This window comes from Pinus tabuliformis, chromosome 6, assembly GCF_031772625.1.
Source record: "Pinus tabuliformis cultivar Carrire ecotype Pingquan chromosome 6, CPIR1, whole genome shotgun sequence".
In the NCBI taxonomy this organism is placed as follows: domain Eukaryota; kingdom Viridiplantae; phylum Streptophyta; class Pinopsida; order Pinales; family Pinaceae; genus Pinus; species Pinus tabuliformis.
The window spans coordinates 1,599,746,918-1,599,757,513 of record NC_142292.1 but is presented as its reverse complement, the minus strand read 5'-3'; the positions used below and the strand labels follow the sequence as shown (position 1 = coordinate 1,599,757,513).

The following is a 10,596-nucleotide window of genomic DNA, read 5'->3' as shown; positions in this document are numbered from 1 at the left end:
CCCCCCTCCCCCATATTCTCCACAACCCCACCATCCCTACAAGCACTTAACCCTCTCCTTCAACCATCTCCCTCCCCCTCTGCATCGGGCTCACACTCCTACAATCTCCGATCTCGTCCATTAAACAATACCCCCCTGCTTGGACTCGGCATCCCCCTCCAACCTACAGAGATTAAAACCTCCAGAGGCAAGCCTTCAAAGATTGCCAAAGCCATCAAATCTGCGGTGGCAGATGTGGCGCAGGGTCGAAAAACCACCATTGAAAGGGCACTTAGAGCATCTGAACCCCTTGACTCTATTCCCAAATGATTTGGCTCTCTTTCAATTGTAGGGGTTTGGCCAGCCCTAAGAAAAAACTGGCTCTCAAGTGTCTCTTAAACCGTTCCCCCTGTGACATGTTACTTCTACAGGAAACCCTAGGGCCCTCTGATCAGATCACCAAGATCCTTCAAGCTTTACTACCTGGTTGGTACTTTCAAGGCCTGGATGTTGTGGGCAGATTTGGGGGTTTAGCCATGGGTATCAATCCAAAAACTATTAAGGTGATATCCTCTTGGGGAGGCCTGGGATTCTTGGGCATGGACATTCTATCTGCTGAATTAGGCAAACATATCCGCATCATCAATATCTATGCCCCCAACCAAAACAGACTTGCCTTCTGGCAATCCCTACTAGATAACCCCTTGATCAATAGCTCCACCATTATAGGGGGAGACCTAAACTTCTCCATTGGGAATGAGGAATCCTGGGGTCATCACTCACAGATTGACCCTCTCTCAGACCAGCTGAGCTCCCTTCTGGACCAATATGGGCTTATAGATGTTCCCATGAACAAGAAGATGCCCACATGGCATAACAGGCGTACTGGCGAAGCTGCTCTTGGAAGAAGGTTGGACAGATATCTCATACATGAAGAGCTACTCAGAACTCTAGCCCTATACAGACAATGGGTTGGTTCAGGGGGAATCTCGGACCATTCCCCCATCTTCTTGGAAGTGATCGGCCCATTCAGGAAGCCAAGGGCCCCTTTCAAATTTAATTCATCTTGTTTAAAAGACCTGGACTATGTCAAGATGGTCTCGGACTTCTGGCAAGCCCAACCACCCCTCAGAGATCAGAGAAAGGCTATGGATTTCTGCAGGAACCTGAATCAGCTCAAGAGATTAACCATTGACTGGTCTAAAAGGAAAAAAGAAAGGGATGAACAATCCCTTGTGGATATCGAAGAACAGTTGGCCTCCTTAACGGATGATAGTGGGCTTGGCTACTTATCCAATGAAACAAAGCTTCGCCTTGTGGACTTGGAATCACAGAGATCCAAGATCCTTCTGGATAGGGAAGAATTATGGAGGCTTAGAAGCAGAGCAATTTGGCTGCAAGCAGGGGATGGCAATACAAAAATTTTCCACAACTTTTCCAATGGAAGGAAAGCCAACAATACTATTTGGCAGATGCCCATGGAATAGGATCAGTTGGCTACCACACACTCTCAGCTCGCCCATCTTGGTATCTCCCACTTCAAGCAGCTCTTCAAAGCCCCCTCAGCCCCCTCTCTACCTGAAATCATCAACCTTGCTGGCCACTTCCCTGGGTACTTGGAACTGGATGGAATTGATGACCTTATAAAACCTATCTCCATGGGGGAACTTGAAAGCACTCTCAAATGGTTCAAGAAAGACAAAAGCCCAGGCCCGGATGGCTGGCCGGTGGAATTTTATATTGCTTTCTTGGACATTATTGGACCGGACCTGCTAGGAGTGATAGAAGAAAGTCGGACTCTTGGTCGTATATATGCCCCCTTAAACTCCACTTTCATTGCCCTCATTCCAAAGACTGACTCCCCCTCCTCCTTCCATGACTTCCACCCTATTTCACTCTGCAATTGTCTCTACAAAATTATAGCCAAGATTATAGCCAATCGAATTAAGCCTATCCTCTCAGAACACATCTCTCAAGAGCAATTCACCTTCCTCCACAATAGACATATCCATGAAGCCATTGGCTCTGCCCAAGAGGCCCTCCACTCTATTAAATTGAGAAAGCTCAAAGGGATGGCACTCAAAATTGACCTATCCAAAGCTTTTGATAAAGTAAGTTGGTTATATCTAAGAATGATTCTCACTCACCTAGGTTTCCCCCTGGAGCTCATTAGATGGATAATGGGATGTATAACCTCTGTATCCTTTGCAATTCTTATAAATGGGTCAGCCTCCCATCCCTTTCAGGCGGAAAGGGGAATCAGGCAGGGATGCCCCTTATCCCCCCTGTTGTTCCTTCTAGTCATGGAAGGCCTGAGTAGACTGTTAGATTCAGAGAAGTGAGCTGGGAGACTCAGGGGACTAAAGATTACTGATCATTTCCTATTGACCCATCTTCTTTTTTGGATGACATCCTCATCTTTCTCAATGGGGGCATACAAGATATTATTACTCTAAAGGAGTCATTAAAACTCTTCAGTGCTGCTACAGGAATGGAAATCAATAGGGAAAAATCCACTGTATCTTTCTCTGAATGCTCCCAACAAGAAATTCACCTCTCCCTACAAAATTTTCCCTATCAAGTATTGGATCTACAGGACGGACTGAAGTATCTGGGCTTTAGGATCAAAGCAGACGGATACAAAATAGTAGATTGGAATTGGTTGATCACAAAAGTGGAGAAAAGAATAAATATCTGGTGTCATTGCTTCCTATCCAGGGCAGGAAGACTGATACTCATCAAAGCAGTAATAGAAGCTACCCCTGTCTTTTGGATGTCTTTGGCCTGGATTCCCTTGGGGATTCTACATAGGATCCAAAAAATTTGCAGCCATTTCCTGTGGAAGGGACAAAAGGATGGAAAGCCTTATGTTTGGGTCAAATGGAGTAGAATTGCGACCCCCAAAAAATGGGGAGGATGGGGTTTAAAGCATCTCCTGACTTTTGCACAAGCACTGGCTACAAAGCAAGGTTGGTTACTCCTGAACCATAAGAGTCTCTGGTCGGAGGTGGTCTCCATAAATACATTTGGCCCAGCTCTATATTTGATTGGATAAGACGACCTTCTTGGAACAGAAAAGGAATTTCAGTCATTTGGAGGGCCATACTAAATACCCTGCCCATCATCAAAAGAGGACTTATCTGGAAGATTGGAAATGGGGCATCAGTGCGTATCGGGATTGATCCCTGGACCGGTAGTGGGAATGTATATCAACTACCACTAGATTTGATCACACACCTCAACAACATCGGTGTCCTGTACATATCTCAACTAGGAGACCATCGAAACACAACCTTTCTTCAGCAAGCCTGGCACACAGGTGAGGAATGGAATATCCTGATCCAATGGGAAAGACAATGGAGAATTTTCTTGCAAGCTCTATCAGAATCCCATGTCTACCTCAATGATGACGAGGATGAACTAATTTGGGGTCTATCTAAAAATGGTCATTACTCCTCCAAGCAAGGGTACGACCTCATACAAGCTGAGCATAAACCAGACAGACTGATGAGCTGGTGGAGTCAACTATGGAAGTTAAAAGCTCCCCCACGCACAAAATTATTAATGTGGAATATTATTGAGGATAAAACCCCCACAGGAGCTAATCTTAGAAAAAGGGCTTTCACAGGACCAACTTGGTGTGTACTTTGCCATGAGGAGGAGGAATCAAACCAACACTTATTCCTCACATGTTCTACATCCAAACTGCTATGGACACAAGTACTGCATACTCTTAGTATTAACCAAATCTGGCATGGTGCGGATATCCCAAGTGCTTGGGACAGTTGGTGGGGAGCTGCAACTGATCCAAAAATTAGAAATCTGTCGCTACTGGTCTCTTGGCACATATGGATGGGTCGCAACAATATCATCTTTCGTGACCGGATCATAAACTGGGCCCTGATACCACCAAAAATCTGCTCGGGCTATGAGGAACTCCCAGTCGAGGAATATGTCAACAGACCCAGGAACATCACACAGGAACAAATTGATAAAACCCGCCCTTGGGCTTATTTTGATGGGGCTGCACAAGCCCAGGGATGTGGGGGAGGCATAATTTTTCATCTATCAGACACCCACTTTTTTCACATATGCATGGGTCTGGGCGAGGGTACAAATAATTATGCAGAGCTGATCACCCTTCGACATTTGATACATTTTGCCATTCTCAAACAATGCAGATACATACAAATATTTGGGGACTCCAAAATAGTCATAAATTGGTTTAACAACACAGCTTCATGCCATGCATATACTCTAAGAACTATTATGGATGATATTGTTTTTCTTAAAACACATTTTGATCACATTTCATGCACTCACATCTACAGGGAGTGTAATGAAAGTGCGAACAAGCTATCAAAAGAGGCAACGCATCGTCCTCGAGGAGAATGGATGATCACAGAGCATACACCGGAGAGGACCTACCAGTACTTCCACAGGCCATACATAGACCAGGAACTTCGGCGGGCGGATAGCCCCTAAGATCAACAACATATATTTTGTCTCTTTATTACAACTTTTTTATTATCTTGTAATTAGCAACTTTGGGCTACTGAGCAGTGATCACCCACTGGTGATTTTTTGAATATGTAATTATTATAGATGTACAACACACCCAACTGGGTCTACCTATTACAAATTTTGGAACTATAACAACTGACTACGGTCACAGTATTTGCATATGCCTATGGGCATCTACAACATGTAATTTTCAACAAGTTAATGGAAATTACGATTTTTCTCCCTGGGAAAAAAAAAATTCATAAATCCTACAATTTAAAGTTCCACACATTTGAACTCTGAGCTTGAGATTTGAAATTTGTGCATTACAATTAAGAGATCCATTAAAAGGCCTCCAATTTGGACCAATTTGATGAAGTCCTCATCCTCTAATGACACAAAGTTGAACTTGAAAGGGTTGGATGGTTTTGACTCTAATGTCACACTCAAGGCCTTTTGACTCTAAGGAGGTATAACAAAGGTTGGAGTCTTTGACATTAACATCTTTAACAAAGGTTGGACTATTTGGCATTCCCAGATTTCTCAATAAAATGGTCCACAGTGTTGCCCTCGACACTTGTCCCACCTTAATGGATTTTATTGTCTTATTCAACATAAAACCCATGACCAATGTGGGTTGCAAATCCAAAGAAGAGGTGATAGGATACTTCCTCTTCCATTCCACTTAACACCTTTTATACAAATAGTCATAAGCTTGGTACCATATCCATAATAATTCAAATATATGGAAGGAACATGTACATAATCTACTAATTTATAATGATTTCGTTTATTAACAACCATCTTTACATCAATAAGTCCTCGCTTGAAGTCCAACCCCACTAGAATTTAGGCTATAAAACACTTAAACTTACCTTTAAAGTTTTCCCCAAAATATAGAAATTTGATAATACTGTCTATAATAACACATTAAGAGGATTTAAACCATAACTTTGAGGGGAATCATGGAACTTTAACCCATATAAGTTGGACCAATGCATCCTTGTACAAGGGATTAAAGCACAAAATCCATAACTTGAGGGATAGAACCATTGGTCCCCAAAACCACTTCCTACTCGTAATTTATTTTTAACTTCACTGGAATGAAATATGAAGGTTAGCCAACTTTTGGTTAAAACATAAAACACAAGGATATAAACAACCATTTGAAACCAAATATTATTCATCCTTTGGCTTAAAGACTTCTATAAAATAACCCACTCAAAAATTTTCCAACAATAACTTTTTGTTATAAATCCAACACTTTTTTCATCATCATGTTCTCCCTTGTGAATGGATTTAGTTTCCTTGAATAAAGTGTGTCACATTTTTCTCACTTTATTAGTATTGTGATATCATTGAGACCATAAAACCCTAAAATCTCAACTTTGCATTGAAAATCCTCCAATGAACTTGGCTTTTTTTTATTGAAACCGGTATATATTTGTATTATTAAAAAAATATGTATTACAATGCTAGAACCTTTACATATTCCAATCTTCCTTACAGGTTTAAGATTGAGCATGGGGGTTCAATCCAAACCCTCAAGCAAGTTTCACATGACACAAAATTTCAGTCCCTTTCCAACTAATTTTTTTCCAAAATACCTCCCATATCCAAACACATTTACATTCCATTTTTCACTATTTTTGTTTTGATTTAGTTTGAATTCTTGTTTTTCTTGGTGAAATGCTTTTTCCTTTCTTCCCAACATAAGACCAACTTGTGTTTTCTACAAATTCTGAAGGCTCATTCTTTGACAAGTGCGGGTTGTTGTTTTTAAAGTCTTCCTCATCCGCTTGATCTTCCCAAGTGTTTCCTTTCCAACATTATTCCTTATGGTTTCTAGAGGGGATTCATTTTCCACGAGGGTTTGTTGCTCTTCCACTTTCATTACATTCAGAGAATGCTCATTGGAATGTGTTTTTACCTAATTGATTTTTGTTGCCTCTAATTCATTTTCCATGGTAGTATCAACTTTCAATTTATCTTTTGGTTCTTTCTTATCCTGAGACTCTTCCTCTTTGTATATCTTACAGTGATCGCCCTGAGCTCCTTCCCACCATTTAAACCTTATATGTTTTTTCTGATCTTTGTTGCTCTAACACTTGGGGAAGTTTTTAATTACATGCCCCATTTCATAGCACACTCTACACTGAAATGAAACATTTTCGTAGTTGAGCTTTTGGACCCAAACATAATTTGGGGCCATCAAATTGATCTCAATGGGAAAACCCTTATTGAAGTCCATCTCCACACAAATTCGAGCATAAGTAGTTTTATAAAAATTTCCTATATCTAGGGTGTGATAATAAAACTTTCCAAGACAATTCCCAATTGATGATAAAGATTGGAGTTTCCAACGATGCAATGGTAGGTTCATAAGCCTTACCCAAACTGGAGTTTTGGAGATTGATGTCATTATATGATCAAAGGTGGGAGACCAGGGTTGCATGAAGAGACCGACACTACCCCAAAACCATGACCCAAATTTTCAAATGGGCTTCTTGACATCAATATTGTTGAGAACAACAAAGAAAAAACCTCAAGCCATGGGATAAATATTTAGATCATCTATTAAACAAGGTTTCCATATCTCAGAGATCCATTTGTGTAGTTTTGTCTACCGTTACCAAAATCCATTAAACCTACAAAACCAAACCTTGCTCTGAAAAAAAAAATCACACATTGGAAAGCTTCCTCATCCAAAGGAACATTGAGGGAAGGAATTTCTTGAACTACCAGAAGGCCAAATCTGGATTTTAAAAAGGAACTATATGAAACCCAAGAAGAGTTTGCTTGTTTAATACACATTCTTGCAAAATAAATTGTCTTCATCGTCGAATCACTAAAATTGACCATTGATTGGATTGGAGCAGAGATCTACAAATAAATCCATGCAATCTAAGCATAGAAAAATTGGCTAACGAAAAACCCTAACAACCACAATGTTTTCAAAGCTCTACCCATCTCTTCCAATAAATTTGATTTTGTTTCTAATTAGATTGTGAATTATTTACATATTATAATAAACCAATATTTGTGTAAATATTAGAATACATTAATGCAATTATTATATCTAAAAAATATTTGATTTTCTATTCCATATTTAATATTTTATTTAAATAATATAAAATAAAAAAGTGCATTGGTAAACTTGCAAAATATTAAATAACATGGATGAATTTTGACACTAAAACACATTAGTGCATTTTAATCGTCTGTACACATTGGTGTGTTTCCATTATCAACACATTCGATGCATTTTCAATGTATAAACAACGATTTGCATGGAATTGTATCATGCATTGTTCACATGTACTAGTGCTCCATTTATGTAGAGTAAACCAATGCAATTTGTAAAATAGAAGCATCAATGTAGGTAACATGTATCCACTAGGAGGAAATGGTGAAATTAGTGACTAGGTGACTAAAAAAGTTAGTCACCACAACTGTTCCAAGTGAAATACTACCAAAAATTAGCAATATTAAGAGACCCAACTAAAAATGACTAACATAAATGACTATTTTAGTCACCAATTAAAATATACGACTAGCTAATAAGTAATACTACTAAAAATGACTAACATAAATTATTATTTTAGTCTAGGAGAAAAAATATGACTACATAACAAAAATTACAATAATATGAATTAGTTGTTTATGTTAGTCATTTTAATTGCGTCACTTCAACAATCTAAACTTACAAGTCATAGCGGTTTCAAAGGTTGCTTTAGATTGGGTGAAAGGTTATACTTCCTTGTACACTTCTTTATTGGATCAAAAGATGATTAAAATTATGGAGCTTATTAGAATCTTTAGGGTCATACCATTTGATCACATTCACAGGGAATCAAATTCAAAGGCTGACAAATTATCGAAAAGGGGAGTGGGACAACACCTCCTTTTGCAACACGACATGACCACCTATATATGTTGCAACAACCTTTCCAACTTATTTAGTTGGTTGCACATATATTTCCCATTTCTTCTTCGTCTTGCAAAGTGGTAGTGCTAAGGAGAGGGTATGAACTTTGATCAAAGAATGTTCGCTTAGTACCACTACCAAATTTCCTTCATGCAACTTGCATGATGATAAATGGATGACTTTTGAATGTTACAAACATGTAAGTAGTCCACATTTAACTTCGTTGTCTTCATTGTCCTCAGTAACAATGACAAGTTTGAATATTTCCCTTATTTATCATCGCAAACACATAACTCTTTATTGTCCCAAACATAGTTAATATTGTTGGTGTATGATCTCTTAATTGTGGAATGGTCTCTTGATGATGATAATGAACTCTCACTCTTCGATGCTCATGAATACGATGAATGAATGATCTAATGCGTTACTTGTATAAACAATTTATGATTCATTTTCTATTTTTATTGTTCCATTGTATATATTCTTCACTAGCATCTCATGCTATATGGTTAATTGAGCAAGCTTTATCTTTCATTTTTCAAGTATAATTTGGTTGCATGAATAAGCATATTTGTGTAATTAAAATCATTCAAAATTTGTTAATAATTCATGGTTTGTTTGACTATTCGCACACTTATCCCTGACCTTTTACTTTGAGAGTGAGTAGTGTCAAATCACTAGTCTTCGTTAAGGAACCTCCTTTCATTACTCAATGACCTAGCTTAGCTCGATATTTAAGGATTCCGCCCTAGATAAGGATATCCTTCTTGTAGTCTAAAGAGTGAGAGGTCACCAAGGTGACATTGGGTGGCTTGCTTGATGGGTGGGGTCAAGACTTTTTTTTTTTTTTGTGAGAGTGTTTGTAGATACAATTTAGAAAATTCTTACAAGAAAATTAGTTTCCTTTATTTCCATCACATAAACTACTTCCAATAAAATCAAGTGATTTTAATAAAATCTAATTTTGTAAATAATTAATTCAATAAAATTTAAAAAATAAGATTATTATTATTATTGTTATTTTTTGTATATGAGAGAATAGACAACTATAGCATGTTTGTACTTAAGAATCGATTATATCCACTACCACAATCACCTCCAAGTGTACCCGCATTGCCTCACACATGGCACACTGAGCTAATTGAAGTTTAAACCAATAACATCATAAGAAATGCCTTAACAACCCATTGTATCATCAACTAATCTACACCATGGGGCAAATTAAAAATAACTTTCCATAATAAAAAATATAGCCAATTTATTTTATTTGAAAATCAATTTTAACATCTAATTTGAGGAAACTCTGTAAAATAAATTTTAATGTGAAAATGTTAAGCAAAATAAAGCTGAGGTAAATTATAAAAAGAAAAATAAGTAAAGTGAAATATAAAATTAATAATTATAATTAATAATTCAATCATATTACTCCTAATTCACCAAGTCTCTTCATATACAAACCTTTTTTAAAGTGAAAAGAGATATACAAACCTTTTTTAAAGTGAAAGGAGATTTGATCCCCTCTGCCATTGGTAAATCCAAAATTAAGATCTAAAATTAAGATAGATCCAAGCTAGTTTTATATCAATTTATGTAATTGAAAGTAAATAATTATTATTTTAATGAAAAGTTACTTTCAAAAATATTTGTAATTTCCTCAATTTTAAAATAAAGCTAGCTTAGTTCCATCTTAACTCCGGATCTATCAAGCAACGAGAGGGATCACATCTCTTGAGGTGCAAACCTCTTTTTTGAGTGAAAAACTTGAGGAAAGGTTTGTACCTCGAGAGATTTGATCCCTCTCAGTGCTTGATAGATCCAGAGTTAAGATGGATCTAGGTTGGTTTCAGTCATGTGCGACCAAAGAAAATCTAACAAACATATGATTAATTTTATCAATAATACGTAAATTCATCTAATATTAATATAATCATTTTAAATATGCTAATATGTCTCAGATTAACTATATTTTAATTTTAAATTTTATTAGTTGCATCAGTTTGTTGTGATGATAATAACTTTAATGATGAAAAATGATGAAATATAAATTTTGAATGTAAAGGGACAATGTAATAGTGTTGAATGATAGAAAATGTGAATAATAAGAATATAGTCAATTACAAATAGTCTTCATTGTGGTTAATCTAAAACTATTTTCTTCTATTATTCTTATTGTCACCCTTTTTACT

At 37.3% G+C, this 10,596-nt stretch overlaps 1 protein-coding gene across 1 annotated transcript; it reads left to right on the top strand.

The window, feature by feature from the left end:
• The first annotated feature begins 395 nt into the window (after nt 1-395).
• On the top strand, nt 396-1,466 carry LOC149264965 (uncharacterized). The gene has a single exon (XM_089401346.1). The coding sequence runs from the start codon at nt 396-398 to the stop codon at nt 1,464-1,466; it is 1,071 nt and encodes a 356-aa protein (XP_089257472.1).
• Nucleotides 1,467-10,596: the final 9,130 nt, after the last annotated feature.

What these genes read in the sequence shown, in the direction of transcription:
- LOC149264965 (XM_089401346.1), top strand. Translation starts at nt 396, where the DNA reads ATGTTACTTCTACAGGAAACCCTAGGGCCCTCTGATCAGATCACCAAG.